The 20,796-nt window shown below is 43.4% G+C and overlaps 5 protein-coding genes across 5 annotated transcripts; all 5 read left to right on the top strand.

The window, feature by feature from the left end:
• Positions 1-2,382: 2,382 nt before the first annotated feature.
• On the top strand, positions 2,383-2,946 carry LOC311229164 (gamma-crystallin M2-like; the record flags this gene model as incomplete). The annotated part of the gene is made up of 1 exon (XM_084315218.1): positions 2,383-2,946. The coding sequence occupies one exon, from the start codon at positions 2,383-2,385 to the stop codon at positions 2,944-2,946; it is 564 nt and encodes a 187-aa protein (XP_084171344.1).
• Positions 2,947-6,855: 3,909 nt separating this feature from the next.
• On the top strand, positions 6,856-7,413 carry LOC311229165 (gamma-crystallin M2-like; the record flags this gene model as incomplete). Its single annotated transcript, XM_084315219.1, has 1 exon — positions 6,856-7,413. One exon carries the CDS (start codon positions 6,856-6,858, stop codon positions 7,411-7,413), a length of 558 nt encoding a protein of 185 aa, XP_084171345.1.
• Positions 7,414-8,620: 1,207 nt separating this feature from the next.
• LOC311229168 (gamma-crystallin M2-like) lies at positions 8,621-9,172 on the top strand (the record flags this gene model as incomplete). The annotated part of the gene is made up of 1 exon (XM_084315222.1): positions 8,621-9,172. Exon 1 carries the CDS (start codon positions 8,624-8,626, stop codon positions 9,170-9,172), a length of 549 nt encoding a protein of 182 aa, XP_084171348.1. The 5' UTR covers positions 8,621-8,623.
• A 6,050-nt stretch (positions 9,173-15,222) lies between these two features.
• LOC311228958 (gamma-crystallin M3-like) lies at positions 15,223-15,789 on the top strand (the record flags this gene model as incomplete). Its single annotated transcript, XM_084314927.1, has 1 exon — positions 15,223-15,789. The coding sequence occupies one exon, from the start codon at positions 15,223-15,225 to the stop codon at positions 15,787-15,789; it is 567 nt and encodes a 188-aa protein (XP_084171053.1).
• A 3,604-nt stretch (positions 15,790-19,393) lies between these two features.
• Positions 19,394-19,942, top strand: LOC311228960 (gamma-crystallin M3-like; the record flags this gene model as incomplete). Its single annotated transcript, XM_084314929.1, has 1 exon — positions 19,394-19,942. The coding sequence occupies one exon, from the start codon at positions 19,394-19,396 to the stop codon at positions 19,940-19,942; it is 549 nt and encodes a 182-aa protein (XP_084171055.1).
• Between the last annotated feature and the right edge of the window lie 854 nt (positions 19,943-20,796).

Raw genomic sequence — 20,796 nt, 5'->3', positions numbered from 1 at the left:
TTCCCGTCTCCTCCCTGTGGTGAGGGTGGCGAGATGTGAAAATGAAAAAAATGTTTACCCTCAGCCGCGTCACGTGGGATTCATGTCAGTCTGTGTTTCTTTCTTTTTAATAAAAAGAGGAAAGAACGTGAAGCACAACGGCTCCTTGTCGTTCTCCCAGGCAACTTGGAGGAACAATGTCTGGTGTCTTGTTAGACTATCCATTGATGTGTTTGGGTCTCGACGCGTACATAGTGCTGGCTCGGGATGAATCACGCAGGGGGCTGGTACGCCTTGGTTGCTCGTTATTAAAACGGCGTTTTTATAGGGCAACTGGGATGGAGGTTTTCTCTTCCGAGCGACTGTTGCTTGGTCTCGACGAATTCTTGTTTATATCTGGGATATGTTAACGGAATAGATCAAAACATAGGTAGAGGGGTCTCACGTCCTTGGGGTGGGCCACTGAGCGCGGTACGAATGGGACCGTCTGGGTGGTGCCCTCTTTTCATGTTTTAGATCGACACGCGTACCTACCCCCTCTCTGGGGATGTCGGCGTGATTAGGGCACGGGACTGAGTCTGGTCACACTGGTCCAGGTCAGTCCGCCGGGGACGCAGATCTTCTGTTCTGGTACCCTGAGGGACTTGTGCTTTTTTCAGGGGGGAAAATGCCGGGTCGGCCCGGGTGTCACAGGGTTGGGCGTTATGGAGACCCTTTGTTGGGTACATGTTGTACCCTGCGTTATCATAAAGGGGCTGGTTTTCCATAATTTTCGCTCCTCTCTTACGCATGGCGAAGAGGGGGCTGTTGGGGTGGTCTTATGGACCTCCTCTGGCATTCCTGTGTGCTTCCCGGGCCGCCGGGCCCGGTCCGAAGTTGTGTTTCGTCGACCCGTAGGCCTGGGATAACCCCTTTTTGAAAACTGAAACATTTGTACTGCGGTATAGCCAGTGTATACCCGCAGGTGTGTTTTGGCGTTTTTTCTTGAGGGGTTATAGGACCAACCACCGCATGTGGTACCGAGAGGATGGTTGATTCCCTGGTGTGTTGGAGCGGAGTCAACTCCTGGGTTACCTGCCAATCGTGTCAGCCTTCTCTGCCTCGGCCCCTCTGGGTCGGGGTTTTTTGGTGGAGGCTTTGTCATGGTGCGCAACAATGCCAGCATACGCCCCTTCCGCCGGGGGTGCTGTTTTCAGTTGACCCCTTTGGCGCCTGTCTCGTCCGCAGTGCTCCAGGTTCAGGTCAAATGCCTGCTGCCTGGATTGAGGGATCGACCCCTTCTGGTGGTCGTCTCCCCGGTGCGCTGCCTGCTCCCGCTGTAGTGTAGCCTCTTGAGTGCTTCGAGTTACAGCCATGCTGACTGCCTGAGTGTGCCAGGGTCAGTGTGCCAGGCGGCGTGCTAGTGGGGGGAAGGGCCCGCTCTTGGAGGGGCCCTGTCCGAATACGCTGGCGATGTGGAGGGCGGTGTCACATTCTGCTATATATTTTTTGTGTAAAATAAAGAAAAGAAAAAAAGAAAAAGGAAAAAAAGCAGAGGTTCGAACCCATTAATTAAGATTCGAGTGCCAACTTAATGAACGAAGGTCCGAACCTTCGAACGTTTGGGATCAGCCCTATTTAACAGCTGCTAAGAGATGAGACAATATTATTAATGTAAATGGTAAAGACAGGGCCCAGGATTGATTCCTGTGGAACACCTTTTGTGATGGGTAGAAACACACTGAAATCTATAGTTTAGTTTAGTATAGTTTAGTATAGGTTTCAAATAGTGTTGAAACCAACTGCAAGTACCTGTATCAAAGCCAACACGCCTTTGACAAATCTACAAACAGGGCAGCACAATGCTTTCTTTTGTCAAGGGCTGATACAATGTAATTTATAACTAAAAATTTTATTTTATAATGATGTAGTTATCAGAAGAAAAGTATTTTCTGCGTAACGAAACAAACCATACATTTATAACTGCGTTCATCATCGTTTCCATGGACACAGCGAATAAACAAGGCTACACAGACCCTGTGAAATTAAATGAATGAACTTAACATTTAAAATAAAATATATTTAAAATGCAATATTTTTTATGAAATAGACAAATACATATGGGGGAAACAACAATATACTATTATTTATTCAATAGGGTAAATAATATGAGTATAGGTTAGCACCGTTAGTTTACAGTATGTACAGTATGACAGTAAAACAACCTCTTTAAAGGTATTTTGGGGCATTAGTTTAAATTGTGGATGAGCCTGAGTGCTCTATGGGCTTCTACAGTATGTTGTGTTGCTGGGTCAGGGTTTTTTCACAATGGGGACCTCTGGTAGTCAGGTATAAAAGAAAGGCTTCCACCAGGTCAGTAGTCAGTCCACCACCAACAGCAACAGCAGCAGCTCACCAGCCAACATGACCTCCACCGACATGAACATGATGAGTAAGGTCACCTTCTACGAGGAAAATAACTTCCAGGGCCGCTCTTATGAGTGCATGAGCGACTGCCCTGACATGTCCTCCTACCTGAGCAGGTGCCAGTCCTGCAGGGTGGAGAGTGGCTGCTTCATGGTCTACGACCGCACCAACTTCATGGGCAGCCAGTACTTCATGAAGAGAGGCGAGTACTCCGACTTCATGAGCATGATGAGCATGATGGGCATGAGCGGCAACATCAAGTCTTGCCGTATGATCCCCTGTCACCGTGGCAACAACATGATGAGGATCTATGAGAGGGAGAACTTTGAAGGTCAGATGATGGAGCTGATGGACGACTGTGACTCTATCATGGATCGTTACCGCATGTCCAACTGCATGTCCTGCAACGTGATGGACGGCCACTGGCTGATGTACGAGCAGCCCAACTACAGAGGCAAGATGATGTACATGAGGCCTGGAGAGTACAGGAACTTCATGAACATGGGCATGAGTGGCATGAGGTTCATGAGCATGAAGCGCATCATGGATTCCTGCTACTAGATGGTGGTGGACTCAACAAACCAGTTAAATTCATGAATAAAATATCATTTTTCATTTAAACAACAAAACAAAAAAAGGTGTTATGGCATTGTCATTATTAAGCAACATGTGTGCAACACTAGAACAGTGGCTGGATTCAAAGAGTTAATGTAGTCTATGTTATGGAAAAAAGTAGTAGAACGCGCTCACCTCACTAGACTTGACAATGGGTGCTGTAACCTCTGATATCATACATAAAAAATAGGGAAACAATGTCCAGGCTTTTCAACTCCAGGTTTTTCAAATTTATTGGCAGCCTGAAATCATATCATGACGTTTCGGTGTGAACACACCTTCTTCAGAATGGTAATTTCAGAATGTATCATTTTAACTGTGAAAAGATGCTCTGGGTTGATGGTGGGGTAATTATATATTTGATAACAATTAACATGATTAAGTTACTTCAATGCACACAGTCGAACAGCAATTACAAAATTAAGTCTACTTCATTCATTTGTTCATTTATATATTAAAAGGGACTATGTTGGAGCTAATAGACACAATGCAGTGCTCCAGTCACTCTTCACTCAGCCTCTAGAATTTATTAGCAATATAACACAAATCAACATTACTTTGTGAGTCACTGACCCCCCCCCCCCCCCCACACACACACACACACACACACACACACTCTGAATATCACTATCCAAACTCTTGCAGTGTTGCCTCTACAACTGTACATCACAGCCTGTTAAACAGCTCTGCCCAAAGTGACTTATAACTTTACCAAAGCCAGACATATGCGACCAAATTAGTTTGAAAGAAAATGCGGTTATAACTTTGATTTGGGTGTATACAGAATCAATAATCAAGAGGTTTATTTGTCACATACTGTACATACCAGGACATACAGTGAAATGCGGGTGGTCATGCCCGCATCGATTGTGCAATAATACGATAATAAAATAGACATAGAGGGGAAAAAAAGAATAGGTAAGACACAAGATGTGCATGATGAATGATGAAATTAGACATGCAAAATTCCTGAGAATCTGGTTCCTATGTACACTACTATACAATATACAATTTACAATTTTAACTCTGTCATTATTATACTTAATGTATCTAAACTATACTATACAATACCTCATTCCTTTAAAGTGACTTTTCAATTATTTAAAGTGACATTTTGTTTACGGTGATTGTTTAAAGTGATTGTTTAAAGCGGTGGCAGCATGAGTGTTGTGTGTGTGTGTGTGTGTGTGTGTGCTCATGTGTACTTGTGAGTGGAAAGTTCAGTGTTCTGATGGCCTGGGGGAAGAAGCTGAGCCGGAGTCTCTCTGTTCTCGTAGCATGTGTACGTAGGCGCTTGCCTGACCGCAGCAGCTTGAACAGGCTGTTGTTGGGGTGGTGGGGGTCTTTCATTATTCTGCAGGCTCTGGATTTGCACCTCCTGTTTTATAAGTCCTGCAGGGGTGGTAGTGCAATACCAGTAGTACGCTCTGCTGAGCGCACCACTCTCTGGAGTGCCTTCCTGTCCTGTGCCGTGCTGTTTCCAAACCAGGCAGTGATGTTTCCAGTCAGAATGCTCTCTACAGCCCCGGAATAGAAGGAGTGGAGTATCTTCCCCGATACTCTGAACTTCCTTAACTGTCTCAGGTGATAGAGGCACTGTTTCTCCTTTTTCACCACAGAATCTATGTGTGTGTTGACCATGTCAGGTCCTCTGTGATGTGGACTCCCAGGTACTTGAAACTGCTCACCCTGTTTATGATAGCCCCGTTTATCCACAGTGGCGTGTGTGTCCCCTCCCCTGCTGTATTCTCCTAAAATCCATGATCAGCTCTTTAGTTTTACCAATGTTCAGGATAGGCTGTAACAGAGTATCACAAGTAACAAAACATTAAGCTTCTCTGAACATTTATGAGTTATGCAATGATGTAGTTATCAGAAAAAATATTTTATGTGTAACAAAACAAACCGTACATTTATAGTTGCGTTCATCATCGTGTCCATGGACACAGTGGATAAACAAGGCTACACAGGCACTGTGAAATAAAACTATTTAACTTTTCTCAACTCATGTTTGGTTCTAATTTATAAAAGAGACAAAATAATATGGGGGAACAATAATATAATATTATTTAATCAATATGTTAAGGGTAAACAATACGATTATAGGTAGCACCGGTTAGTTTACAGTATGTACAGTATGACAGTCAAATACCTCTCTAAAGGATGAATGAATGAATGAATGAATGAATGAATGAATGAATGAATGAATGAATGAATGAATGAATGAATGAATGAATGAATGAATGAATGAATGAATGAATGAATGAATGAATGAAAACTTTATTTAACAGATTGCAGAATGGTTACAATACAGTACGGCTCAATACATACAATTGTTAAGGGGATGCAGACTTAAAAAAGACGTTTGTCTTGTTTCCATCAGGGTCCCCCATTTTCAATTCATATAGACATTTATGACATACACAACATACATGACATTTATGGCATAGGGACATATAGGTATTTAGTACTGATACATTTGTGATATAAACGGTATTCAAATATACAGTACTGTTACCCCTAGATCCTGACAGAGTATATACATATGATGGGGAGGGGACTGTACATTAGGAGGGGGTGGGTGGGTGGGAGAGAAATATCCATACGGCGGGGAGGGAATATGTACAGGACTAGTTTAAATCGTAGATTAGTATCAGCGCTCTATGGGCTTCAAGTTCAAGTTCTTTAATAGTTGTCATACAGAAGTACAGAATACTTTCATACAAAATGCTTCTTACTGTTACGCTCCAGAGACTGTGCTAGACAAGATAGTATCAAATAACATAATAACATAATATAGCATGAATTTAGAAGAAGAAAATGAGGTCACAGTGTTCGGTATAGACATATGTACAATGTTCTGAGTTACCATATAATATACAATACACAATACTATGCAGTGTACTAATGTACAGTACTATCTAGTGCAAAGCAGAAATGGGATGAGGTACAATTTTAGGTACAATTTACAGTAAGGTGTACGAGTTGTAGTGCAATCCTTCATCCATAAATATAAAGTGTGGGGAGTGGGTGCTACAGTGTGTTTGTTTAAAGTGGGTGTGTGCTATAAGTGTGTGGAGTGGGTGCTACAGTGCGCCTGTTCAAAGTGAGTGTGCGCGTGTGGATGTGTGCGCTATGTGCGTTTGGTGGTCGTTGTTGTGTAGTGTTCATTCATTGTTCGTTTAGCAGCCTGATGGCCTGGGGATAGAAGCTTCTTCTGAGTCTTTCTGTGCTCGCCTTGAGACTCCTGTATCGCTTGCCTGACCGCAGCAGTTCAAAGAGGCAGTTGTTCGGGTGACTGGAGTCTTTAATGATTCTCTTAGCCTTGCCCTTGCAACGCTTGTAGTAAATGTTCTGGAGGGTGGGGAGCCCCCCTCCAATTGTGCGTTCGGCTGAACGTGTCACTCTTTGTAGTCTGCTTTGGTCTTGTGCAGTGCTATTCCCAAACCAGGAGGTGATGTTGCCGGTCAAGATGCTCTCTATTGTACATGAGTAGAAGTTCTTAAGGATCTTCTGGCTGACTTGGAACTTCCTTAGGCGCCTGAGGAAGTAGAGGCGTTGTCGTGCCTTCTTCACAACACTGTCAATGTGTGTGGTCCATGTCAAGTCCTCGGATATGTAGGCTCCGAGGTACTTAAAGCTGTTGACTCACTGGGTCACTGGGTCAGGGTATTTTCACAATGGAGACCTCTGGTAGTCAGGTATAAAAAGGAAGGCTTATTGGTTGTTTGTTATGTATTTTTTATTTTTTACTTTTGTTTAACTTTTTGTGTTAATAAATAAATACAAATACAAGGCTTCCACCAGGTAGGTAGTCAGTCCAGCAACAGCAGCAGCAGCAGCTCACCAGCCAACATGACCTCCTCCACCAACATGAACATGATGAGTAAGGTCACCTTCTACGAGGAAAATAACTTCCAGGGCCGCTCCTATGAGTGCATGAGCGACTGTCCTGACATGTCCACCTACCTGAGCAGGTGCCAGTCCTGCAGGGTGGAGAGTGGCTGCTTCATGGTCTACGACCGCACCAACTTCATGGGCAACCAGTACTTCATGAAGAGGGGCAAGTACTCCGACTACATGAGCATGATGGGCATGAGTGGCAACATTAAGTCTTGCCGTATGATCCCCTGTCACCGTGGCAACAACATGATGAGGATCTATGAGAAGGAGAACTTTGAAGGTCAGATAATGGAGCTGATGGACGACTGTAACTCCATCATGGATCGTTACCGCATGTCCAATTGCATGTCCCTCAACGTGATGGACGGCCACTGGCTGATGTACGAGCAGCCCAACTACAGAGGCAAGATGATATACATGAGGCCTGGAGAGTACAGGAACTTCATGAACATGGGCATGAGCGGCATGAGGTTCATGAGCATGAAGCGCATCATGGATTCCTGCTACTAGATGGTGGTGGACTCAACAATCCAGTTAAATTCATGAATAAAATATAATTTTCCATTTAAACAACAAAACAAAAAAAGGCTTTATGGCATTGTCATTATTAAGCAACATGTGTGCGACACTAGAACAGTGGCTGGATTCAAAGAGTTAATGTAGTCTATGTTATGGGTAATTTCAGAATGTATCATTTTAACTGTGAAAAGATGCTCTGTGTTGATAGTGGGGTAATTATATATTTGATAACAATTAACATGATTAAGTTACTTCAATGCACACAGTCTAACAGCAATTACAAATTGAAGTCTACTTCATTAATTCGTTAATTTAATAAAAAGGACTATGTTGGAGCTAATAGACACAATGCAGTGCTCCAGTCACTCTTCACTCATACTGTAGAATTTAATAGCAATATAACTCAAATCAACATTACTTTGTGAGTCACTGACCCCCCCCCCACAAACACACACACAAACACTCTGAATATCACTATCCACACTCTAACAGAGAGATGCCTCTACACCTGTACATCACAGCCTGCAAAACAGCTCTGCCTAAAGTGACTTACAACTTTACCAAATCCAAACATACGCAACCAAATTAGTCAGAAAGAAAGTGCGTTATAACTTTGATTTGGGTGTATACAGAGTATCGCAAGTAACCAAACATTAAGCTTCTCTGAACATTTATGAGTTATGCAATGATGTAGTTATCATAAAAAAAGTATTTTCTGTGTAACAAAACAAACCGTACATTTATAGCTGCGTTCATCATTGTTTCCATGGACACAGTGAATAAATAAGGCTACACAGAAGGCGTGACATTAAATTATTTTACTTTTTTCAACTCATGTATGGTTCTAATTTATAAAAGAGACCAAATAATATGGGGGGAACAATAATATATTATTTAAGCAATATGTTAAGGCAAAAAAATATGAGTATAGATAGTACCGCTTAGTTTACAGTATGTACAGTAGGACAGTAAAATACCTCTCTAAAGGTCTTTTGGGGGACTAGTTTAAATTGTGGATGAGCCTCAGTGCTCTATGGGCTTCTACTGTATGTTGTGTTGCTGGGTCAGGGTCTTTTCACAATGGGGACCTCTGGTAGTCAGGTATAAAAAGAAAGGCTTCCACCACCAGGTCAGTAGTCAGTCCACCACCAACAGCAACAGCAGCAGCAGCTCACCAGCCAACATGACTTCCTCCACCAAAATGAACATGATGAGTAAGGTCACCTTCTACGAGGAAAAGAACTTCCAGGGCCGCTCCTATGAGTGCATGAGCGACTGCCCCGACATGTCCTCCTACCTGAACAGGTGCCAGTCCTGCAGGGTGGAGAGGGGCTGCTTCATGGTCTACGACCGCACCAGCTTCATGGGCAACCAGTACTTCATGAAGAGGGGCGAGTACTCCGACTTCATGAGCATGATGAGCATGGTGGGCATGAGTGACAACATCAAGTCTTGCCGTATGATCCCCTGTCACCGTGGCAACAACATGATGAAGATCTATGAGAGGGAGAACTTCGAAGGTCAGATGATGGAGCTGATGGACGACTGTGACTCCATCATGGATCGTCACCGCATGTCCAACTGCATGTCCTGCAACGTGATGGACGGCCACTGGCTGATGTACGAGCAGCCCAACTACAGAGGCAAGATGATGTACATGAGGCCTGGAGAGTACAGGAACTTCACGAACATGGGCATGAGCGGAATGAGGTTCATGAGCATGAAGCGCATCATGGATTCCTGCTACTAGATGGTGGTGGACTCGACAATCCAGTTAAATTCATGAATAAAATACCATTTTCCATTTAAACAACAAAACAAAAAAAGCTTTTATTGCATTGTCATTATTAAGCAACATGTGTGCAACACTAGAACAGTGGCTGGATTCAAAGAGTTAATAGTCTATGTTATGGGTAATTTCAGAATGTATCATTTTAACTGTGAAAAGATGCTCTGGGTTGATGGTGTGGTAATTATATATTTGATAACAATTAACATGATTAAGTTACTTGAATGAACACAGTCAAACAGCAATTACAAAATTAAGTCTACTTTATTCATTCGCTCATTTATTTATTAATTAAAAAGGACTATGTTGGAGCTAATAGACACAATGCAGTGCTCCAGTCACTCTTCACTCATACTGTAGAATTTATTAGCAATATAACACAAATCAACATTACTTTTTGATTCACTGACCCCCACACACACACTCTTATCCACAATCTTACACATAGTTGCCTATACACTTGTACATCACAGCCTGCAAAACAGCTCTGCCCAAGGAAGTTTGCCTTTGAGAACCAATGGTTCTCGAGCCGTAACGGCACATGGGGCAGGAGCCTATCTCCTGTTTCCGTAGCGTGAGGCAGCTTGATGTACAAGTACACCCCTTGGACATGACGCTAGTATGTCGCAAGGACTTCCCCCCAAACCAACCCTTGATGCTGAGTGTCAAGCAGGGAGGCTATTGGTACCATTTTTAAATAGTCTTTGGTATGACTCGGCCGGGGCTTGAACTCCCAGCCTCCCGAACTCAGGGCGGACACTCTACCCACGAGGCCACTGAGCCGGTATAGCTCTGCCCAAAGTGCCTCATAACTTTACCAAATCCAGACATACGCAACCAACTTAGTTTGAAAGAAAATGCGGTTATAACTTTGATTTGGGTGTATACAGAGTATCACAAGTGTAACGGTTTCACTAAGCGAGAACACAGGTGCAGACACAAACAAGCAGAGACAATGTGGAATCAGAGTATAACCCAAATGTTGGGTGTATTTAATGAGAAAAGAAGAGTAACAGAATCCAGACGCTAGACAGTCCAGGGAGTGAGTGGGTACAGGGTACTCTGACGAGCGGGGGGGTCGAAGCCAGGAGAGGATACTCAGACTGTCCAGGGAGCGAGCTGGTACAGGGTAGTGAGACAAGCGGGGGGGTCGTAGCCAGGAGCAGATACTCAGGCCATGTCCAGACTAAGACGATGTTGGTCGTTTTCGTTTTCGTTTCGGTTTAAGGTTTCCGTAAAAACGAAAACGTCTCAAGATAATAAGTGTTCCACAAATTTACAAAATAAATGTCTTTCCTGTTTTTCGCTCTTTTATTTTGAAAACCGACCGGAAGTGTTGTCGATCGTTGTTTTCGATAACTTGTGTGTCCGGTTCGCCTGAATTCTTTCCCCAATACTTTTCCAGTTCCGCGTTCGCCTTCTGCGCTCTGATTGGCCACTGACGTTTCTGGTCATGTGACATGTGCGCCCAATCGTGTGACGGCAAGTTCTTTCGACGGTTAAGCTTAGGCACTCTTTCGAAGTTGGTTAAGGTTAGAGTTTGTCGGGGGGGCAGGTGGCGCACGGAGATTACGTTCGTCACCAACACCGGGAGACACTAGGATTCGCCTGTTCGAATCCAGCTCCCGGCGTTGCTATCAGCTTGGCTGGCCTCTCACACTGATACAATTGGCTGTATCAGGGGGTGGGAAAGCTGAAGGGTGGGTCCTGGGCGTTGTGGACAGCGACCCCTACAGTTCGGTCGGGGCGCCTGCTCAGCGAGGGTTGGAACTGAGGAGAGATAGTGTGGCCTCCCACACGCTACACTCTCCCCGGTGAGAACCTGCGTGGCCAGGTTGGCCTGCCCCAGGCTGCACATGCGTCGGAGGAAAGCATGTGACAGTCTCCGGTCTCCCGGACCAACAGTAGGGGAAAGTACGCAACAACCAGGAAGGGTGGGATGGGAGAAAAATCGGGAAAAGGGAGGGGAAGAAAGATAAAAAAAAAAAAAAAAAAAAAGTTAGAGTTTGTCTTCGAGCAGGGCAATAGAACACCAGCCCTGATTCCAAACTCTAACATTAACCAACTTCGAAAGAGTCGCCTAAGCTTAACCAGTGATAAACTAGGCGTTAGGTAGTTTGCAGGCTGTTAGACCCGGAAATGGGCAAAGACACAGCTCGTCACGCGATTGGGCGCACATGTCACATGACCAGAAACGTCAGTGGCCAATCAGATCGCATCAGAAACGTCCGTGGCCAATCAGATCGCAGCGGAACTGGAAATGTATTGGGGAAAGAATAGACGCGTCCGGTTCTGTGCTTTTGTTTTGAGCCGACGCTATAGTTTTCAACGGAGAGACACACACACACACCGCGGCGCCAGTGCAGCTTCACAGGCAGCCGGTGATGAGGAGGAAGAGCTGTGGATTTTAATCGGCAGGAGAGAGAGAGAGTACAAAGCCGTATATAATATAATAGCCCCGTGGTGCGGTCGGAGGCAGCTCAAACTACCTGTGTTGTAATACATTTATTGATTGATATTTAACTTGTCCGTGTGTGTGTCCAGTCCTTTCGACTAGCAAACGTTGTCTGTATTTAATGTTACCTCAGGATACCACTGTAATTGTAGCAAACGTTGTCTGTATTTAACGTTTACCTCAGTTGGTAAGCTATTTAGCTAATGTTGTTAGCATTGGATAGCATCAACGCTAGCATCAACGCTAGCTGGCTACAGTCCAGCACCATGCCATGGGAATACTATTTACTAAATCATGGAGGCTTTTTAATCGTCAAGGTAAGAGAGGATTTGTCATGATCAACTGAAGGGGTATGCTATGGAACAGTATGCTTGGCTACTACTTGGGTTTTCAGAAAAAGTACATTCAACTGTAAAAGCCCGATCAAGTTCTGTAACACTGTTAAGGGAGATGTCAATCTGTTGTTGACGGTGGTTGGAGAGTTTGCGCATGCGGGGGTAAGGGAGAGGTGGGCCAACGCGTCATCGGTTCAGGAGAAGACGTATCGCTTGTAAATATGGTGGCGCAACGGGGGGGCGTCTCCAGTCGTCTTCAGAGTTGCGCACTCCTGAGAGTGGTATCAAAAAGTACCGTCTTCAGGCTGCCAGAACGCAGTTCCGTCTGGCAGAACGATGCAAACGATCAAATACTTTGCCTAAAACGACCAAAATCGTCTTAGTCTGGACATGACCTCAGACTGTCCAGAGAGTGAGCAGGTACGGGGTAGTCAGATGAGAATAGGGGTCGTAGCCAGGAGAGGGTCCTCATACAGTCTAGGGATGTTCACGGAGAGAATGGTCAGGCAGGCAGAGGTCATTCACAGGAATCCAAGATGGGGGAACAGGGAGTGGAGCCAGGCAGGAACTGTGAGCAAAAGGAGGACAAGGACGTTAGGACATCTGGGCCAGGTCTAAATAGGTTTGGTAATTAGCTGGTAGATGTCACTCAGCTGCTCCTCCGGGCTGACACACACCTGCACCCCATCCTGTAATCAGAGAGAGAGTAAAAGAGAGGGAGAGTAGCTAGGTCGGGATAGAGTGGGAGAACCAAGGGTATTAGAGGGTGGGAAGCCTGGAGGACTGGAGGGGCATGACAACAAGTAACCAAACATTAAGCTTCTCTGAACATTTATGAGTTATGCAATGATGTAGTTATCAGAAAAAAGTATTTTCTGTGTAACGAAACAAACCGTACATTTATAGCTGCGTTCTTCATCGTTGCCATGGACACAGTGAATAAACAAGGCTACACAGACGAGAGACTAGCATGCAGTTTGATTAGGTTTTTAACACATGCAGGGCAATTTGGATCTGTCTAATCTCACTCTATAAGGCCAGCATATCATAATAAGGTTTCATTGTGCGTGAGGCTGTTTGTAGAGCTAAATCTATACTTTATAGTATTGCTATCTGTCCATTCTCATTGTCAATTGACACTATAAACCGTCCCTTCAAAATGGCTTAAAGAAATAATTTTTTCATCAATACATCCCCATTTTATAGCGTCTTGAATATAAGCGTTATATGGGATTGGTCTGGTATATTTCCTGCAAAACGAGATACAGGCTGCTAAGCTAATAACGTTAAATCGAATGGCGTTTCGGCCCTACAGAAGCTAGAGCTAAAAATCAAAATGCATATGATCGATATAATGTTCCACCATGAATGCATGAAAGTGGGGGGGGCGGGGGATGTCGTTCCTGATTATTGATAACCAATAACGGCGTTAGCCTCAGTAGCCACATTCGCTGATTGCCTGGTTGGCTATGATAACAAGGCCTGATCAGCGTGTAATTTACGCAAAAAAGATCTTACCTGGGGCCGGTTGGACTGCAAAAAGGATTTCCCAGTTATCGATCGCCATCTGGTAGATCCATATTTGATTTGATTTGATTTTATTACGGATCCCCATTAGCTGGTGCCATGGCAACCAGCTAGTCTTCCTGGGGTCCACACAAAAAACATACAAAAACAATTGTTGCAAAACAGAATTATTAAAAGCCAGTACTCAACATACAATACACAATGAAACTAACAATTAAGATGGCTAAAATTACATGCAAGCAAAAAAAAAAAAAAAAAAAAAAAAAAAAAAAACTGTTAAATACAATTTAAGATTGTTTTTAAAATTTTATATTTTTAAGAATTGCTTTTAGAATGCTCATCAATGTTACTAATTATTAAAAGCCAGTACTCAACATACAATACACAATGAAACTAACAATTAAGATGGCTAAAATTACATGCAAGCAAAGAAACAGAGAACAAAAAAACAAAACAAAATACAAAATACAGTGTTAAATACAATTTAAGATTGTTTTTAAAATTGAATATTTTTAAGAATTGCTTTTAGAATGCTCATCAATGTTACTAAAACATCAATTTCACCATACCTTTAAAAAGAAAAGAAAAACCCACAAAGTAATCAGAAGAAGTTTTGGATAACATGGCTGCAGCTACACTCATGCATGACATATATTAATTTCCTTCCGGATTATGGCTCCTTTGAGTTTCTTTTTGATGTGTGCCATATGTCCATTGGCTGATGATATATTCCTTTACTGCACACTGAATTCAGCTCCCAAAACGTATTCCATGCTACATGCTACACGCATAGATTCACCCTAACAGGAAAGTCCATTCGAGATCCAAAAAAATAAAACACCTTTCTGCCACAGGGAACTGCATTATCGAGACAGCGCCCCTACGAGGATCTGGTTGGTAATGCACTTTTCCGATTTCCAAGAGTAGGGTAAATCTGCAGTGCCGCTCTGTGACATTGAGTAGGTTATTAAAATGGAATAAAAGCCAAAACAACCTTGCCACGGACATGTCCGTGGTTGGCCCTCTACCATTGGATCCGAAACACGGACATGTCCGTGCTTGGCCGGGAATGTGTTAAAGAACATTTGTACCTTAGGTAAACCCACTCAATTGTATTCTATGCTTTGATCCACCAATGATAGACATGACCATAATACCAGACATGCTTCAAGTAGTCGCTTTACCCTACCTCTGCCTAGAACCAATGATCTAAAGAAAACTGATTTACACTGAATGTTTCATATTTGTATGTGTATATCTGTGAGGACCCCAGGAAGAATAGTCAACACGTTGATGATGACTAATGGGGATCCTAATAAACATAAACATAAACACATACTCTGTGAAGTTTAATTATTTAATTTTTTCTTTTATTTATAAAAGAGACTAAATAATATGGGCGAACAATAATATAATATTATTTAATCAATATGTTAAGGGTAAACAATATGAGTATAAGTAGCACCGGTTAGTTTGCAGTATGTACAGTAATACCTCTCTAAAGGTATTTTGGGGGACTAGTTTAAATTGTGGATGAGCCTCAGTGCTCTATGGGCTTCTACTGTATGTTATGTTGCTGGGTCAGGGTCTTTTCACAATGGAGACCTCTAGTAGTCAGGTATAAAAAGGAAGGCTTGCGCCAGGTAGGTAGTCAGTCCACCAACAGCAACAGCAGCAGCAGCTCACCAGCCAACATGACTTCCTCCACCAAAATGAACATGATGAGTAAGGTCACCTTCTACGAGGAAAAGAACTTCCAGGGCCGCTCCTATGAGTGCATGAGCGACTGTCCTGACATGTCCACCTACCTGAACAGGTGCCAGTCCTGCAGGGTGGAGAGGGGCTGCTTCATGGTCTACGACCGCACCAACTTCATGGGCAACCAGTACTTCATGAAGAGGGGCGAGTACTCCGACTTCATGAGCATGATGAGCATGGTGGGCATGAGTGACAACATCAAGTCTTGCCGTATGATCCCCTGTCACCGTGGCAACAACATGATGAAGATCTATGAGAGGGAGAACTTCGAAGGTCAGATGATGGAGCTGATGGACGACTGTGACTCCATCATGGATCGTTACCGCATGTCCAACTGCATGTCCTGCAACGTGATGGACGGCCACTGGCTGATGTACGAGCAGCCCAACTACAGAGGCAAGATGATGTACATGAGGCCTGGAGAATACAGGAACTTCATGAACATGGGCATGAGCGGAATGAGGTTCATGAGCATGAAGCGCATCATGGATTCCTGCTACTAGATGGTGGTGGACTCGACAAGCCAGTTAAATTCATGAATACAATAAAACTTTTCATTTAAACAACAAAACAAAAAAAGGTTTTATGGCATTGTCATTATTAAGCAACATGTGTGCAACACTAGAACAGTGGCTGGATTCAAAGAGTTAATGAAGTCTATGTTATGGGTAATTTCAGAATGTATCATTTTAACTGTGAAAAGATGCTCTGGGTTGATGGTGGGGTAATTATATATTTGATAACAATTAACATGATTAACACTTTCAGAGCGAGTCCGTGTTTTCCTTTTTACCCCCTTGAATGCCCAAATCCACTCCAATGTTAACTTAATATCGCCTAATCTATGTTTTAAATTAAATTATGTGTCTAATCTGCCCGTCGCTTATCAAAGATTCATTTTCCAGTCAACATTGTCAAAGCAGATTGTTTTTTATCGCTTCATTTCCGTTTGATAGCATTTTGAAAATCACTCGTTTTCGCGGAAAAAACAACCCATTCTATGATAATCGCCTTTTACTGGAATATTCTAGAACATTGTCATTTGTCTGCCTATTTATAAATCGTTTTCAAATAAACGCTAGATAATCGATAGTATATGTGTGCGCACGCACGCTCGTGCCGCGCGCTGATAATCGCTGCTCTTATTTCCTGATGGCTTTTACAGTCAAAACAGCTATATCACATATAGGGGAAACGCTTATATATCCGTGAAAACGAGTCTGATTATACTAAGACTTACCTGAGGTCAGATGGTATCCAAATGGATTATTCCAATTCCTGATCACCATCCGAAAAAATCGATCATTGTATTGATCAACCGTGTGTACAGTAGAACACATAATCCCCGCTGCTCTTCAGGCTCCGGAGTGATGCCGGTCGATGCCGGCTGCGTGAGTGAGACGTAAAATGTGGAGTCAGAAATCCTTTCTCCCATTCACTTTCATTGAGTCCAATCCAAAAGGGTGATTTACCATCTGGGAGACGATAGGGGGCGCTTTTTTCACATCTGAGAGCCTGGGGTGACTGGATCTCCAACGGTAGGCTCGCTTGATGCAATATGATTTCAGATCGCTAATAATTTTAAAAAAACAAGAAAAAACGAATATTCTCGTGATGGGCATTCAACCATAAACCCGAGAAAAGCCGTGAGTGGCATTCAAAGTGTTAAGTTACTTCAATGCACACAGTCGAACAAAAACAAAAACAAAATGAAGTCGACTTCATTCATTCGTTCATTTATTTATTAAAAAGGACTATGTTGGAACTAATAGACACAATGCAGTGCTCCAGTCCCTCTTCATTCATACTGTAGAATTTATTAGCAATATAACACAAATCAACATTACTTTGTGAGTCACTGACCTGACCCCCCCCCCCCCACACACACACACACACACACACACACACACACACACACACACACACACACACACACACACACACACACACACACACACACACACACACACACACACACACACACACACACACACACACTCTGAATATCACTATCCACACTCCTACGCAGAGATGCCTCTACACCTGTACATCACAGCCTGCAAAACAGCTCTGCCCAAAGTGCCTCATAACTTGACCAAATCCAGACATACGCGACCAACTTGGTTTGAGAGAAAATGCGGCTATAACTTTGATTTGTGTGTATACAGAGTATCACAAGTAACAAAACATTAAGCTTCTCTGAAAATGTACAAATTATGCAATGATGTAGTTATCAGAAAAAAGTATTTTATGTGTAATAAAACAAACCGTACATTTATAGCTGCGTTGATCATCGTTTCCATGGACACAGTGAATAAACAAGGCAGATGCCGTGAAATTCAATAATTTTTTTTCAACAAATGTTTGGTTCTAATTAATAAAAGAGACAAAATAATATGGGGGGAACAATAACATAATATTATTTAATCAATATGTTAACACATTCGGGGGCATTCGATTTCCCCATCTAGCTATAGCTGGGCCAGCTTTCCATTACATAGTTCACTGTGCGTCACATTGTTTGTAGAGCTAAATCTATATTTTATATTATAGCTATGGATACAATACCATGGTCATTTGACAGTAACTATCTTCCGTTCAAGATGCAATTTTTTTTTTTCATGAATACGTTCACGCGTTATCCCGTGGTGAATATGAGTATTTCAGAATGATCCGGGCTAATCCCTGGGAGGCCGGCTTCAGGGCGCAACTTTAATTCTACTAAAACCATTGGCATTTCGTCCCTGGACACGCTACTATTTTAAAATCAAATCCATAGGTATTATGTTTCATCATGAATGCATGAGAGGGGGGGGGGGGTCGTTTCTGATTATTTGATTGCCAGTAACGTCATTCGTTATTACCACAACACACGCCAATCAGGGGGATAGGTATGATAACCTTGCACGATCAAGCTGAAATTGACGTCAGATTGTCCTTACCTGTGGTCGTGGTATTCCAAAAAGAATATTCCAATTATTTGATCGCCATCTGGTCCATCCTATGTCCATCTGGTCCACAACATAACCCACCACAACATATGGATCGGGGGTCCCGAAAACGATTCAATGCGATCGGGTGAAGCCCTAGGTTTCCCATTACTAGAAAAGTCCGTCCGGAGACATTTGAGTGTAGCACCCGGTCTAGAACAGGGTTTACTGCACTCTCGATACTGCCTACTAGCAGGATCTGGCCGGTACTGCACCTTCGGAGTCCCAGTATGCCTTTTAACGGCAACATACAGGTCCCTGACATTGAATAGGATATTAAAATCGAAAAAAAGGGAAAACGATCCAAAAACGTATATATATGTTATTGGGCGCCAACGGATGTCCCCGAAAGTGTTGGGTAAACTATAAGAATATAGGTAGCTAGGGCGGTTAGGTGGCGTAGCGGAGATTGCGTTCGTCACCAGCTCACAGCTCCGGGGTTGTCACCAGCTTGGCTGGCCGTTCACACTAATACAATTGGCTGTATTAGAGGGTGGGAGAAGCTGGCGGGGTGGGTCCGGGTCGTTGTAAACAGCGACTCCTACAGTTCGGTCGGGGTGCCTGCTAAGCGCGGATAGGACCTGAGTGGGATAGTGTGATCCTTCCACACGCTACGCCCTCTCAGGGAGGATCCGCGCTGCCAGGTGAAAAGAAGCGGTTGATTGGCTGGACGTGTGTCGGAGGAAGCACGTGATAGCCTCCACTCTCCCAGATGATCTGACTGTGGGGGGTAAGTGCGCAGCGACCAGGAAGGGGATTGGGAATTGGCATACGACTAACATTGGGATGGGAGAAAAATCGGAGGAAAATGGAGTGGGAAAAAGATCAATTAAAAAAAAAATATATATATATATAGGTAGCACCGGTTAGTTTACAGTATGTACAGTATGACAGTAAAATACCTCTCTAAAGGTCTTTTGGGGGACTAGTTTAAATTGTGGATGAGCCTCAGTGCTCTATGGGCTTCTACAGTATGTTATGTTGCTGGGTCAGGGTCTTTTCACAATGGAGACCTTTGGTAGTCAGGTATAAAAAGGAAGGCTTGCGCCAGGTAGGTAGTCAGTCCACCAACAGCAGCAGCAGCAGCTCACCAGCCAACATGACCTCCTCCACCAAAATGAACATGATGAGTAAGGTCACCTTCTACGAGGAAAATAACTTCCAGGGCCGCTCCTATGAGTGCATGAGCGACTGTCCTGACATGTCCACCTACCTGAACAGGTGCCAGTCCTGCAGGGTGGAGAGGGGCTGCTTCATGGTCTACGACCGCACCAGCTTCATGGGCAACCAGTACTTCATGAAGAGGGGCGAGTACTCCGACTTCATGAGCATGATGAGCATGGTGGGCATGAGTGATAACATCAAGTCTTGCCGTATGATCCCCTGTCACCGTGGCAACAACATGATGAGGATCTATGAGAGGGAGAACTTCGAAGGTCAGATGATGGAGCTGATGGACGACTGTGACTCCATCATGGATCGTCACCGCATGTCCAACTGCATGTCCTGCAACGTGATGGACGGCCACTGGCTGATGTATGAGCAGCCCAACTACAGAGGCAAGATGATGTACATGAGGCCTGGAGAGTACAGGAACTTCATGAACATGGGCATGAGCGGCATGAGGTTCATGAGCATGAAGCGCATCATGGATTCCTGCTACTAGATGGTGGTGGACTCAACAAGCCAGTTAAATTCATGAATAAAACATAATTTTTCATTTAAACAACTAAACAAAACATGGTTTCATGGCATTGTCGTTATCAAACAACACATGTGTAACACTCTAACAGTGGCTGTATTTAAAGATGGATGTTATGGGTAATTTCAGAATATATCATTTTAACTGTGAAAAGATGCTCTGGGTTGATGGTGGGGTAATTATGATTACGGTACTTCAATGCAAGCAGTCAAACAGAAACTACTAAATGAAGTCTATTTCATTCATTTGTTCATTTATAACACAAACACACATTATCAACACCCTGATGAAGGCCCTGTGTAGGCCGAAACATGTCGGTTTATTTTCAAATTCTCTAAACAATGTGAGCCATTAAATAAAGGCAGTTTAAAACTTGTAGAGCTGCCTTGGATCTCAACTTTTTTATAACGAATCCTACCCCGGATTTAATCCAAAGAGCACCGAAACAAAACCAAGGGAGGAATCCATAGAGAATGGATTGTGCGAAGCAAATTGCATTCGCGGAGCCTGCTCTGCGTCTGCGAGCTATGCACGAAAGCACATTGCTCGATGAGATACCAGCGCAGACTTGATTGATTGATTGATTGAAAACTTTATCAACAGATTGCAGAATGGGTACAGTACAGTACAGCTCAATACATACAATTGTTAAGGGGATGCAGACCAGAGAAAGACTTTCGTCTTGTTTACATCAGGGTCCCCCATTTTCAATTCATCATAACATTTATGACATACACGACATACAGTACTGCTACATCTATACATTTATGACATACCAGATTTGCAAATACAGTACTGTTTGTGATACAAAAAGAGTC

This window comes from Notolepis coatsorum, assembly GCF_963971535.1.
Source record: "Notolepis coatsorum genome assembly, chromosome: 5".
Lineage (NCBI taxonomy): Eukaryota > Metazoa > Chordata > Actinopteri > Aulopiformes > Paralepididae > Notolepis > Notolepis coatsorum.
This window is presented reverse-complemented; position numbering and strand designations above follow the sequence as displayed.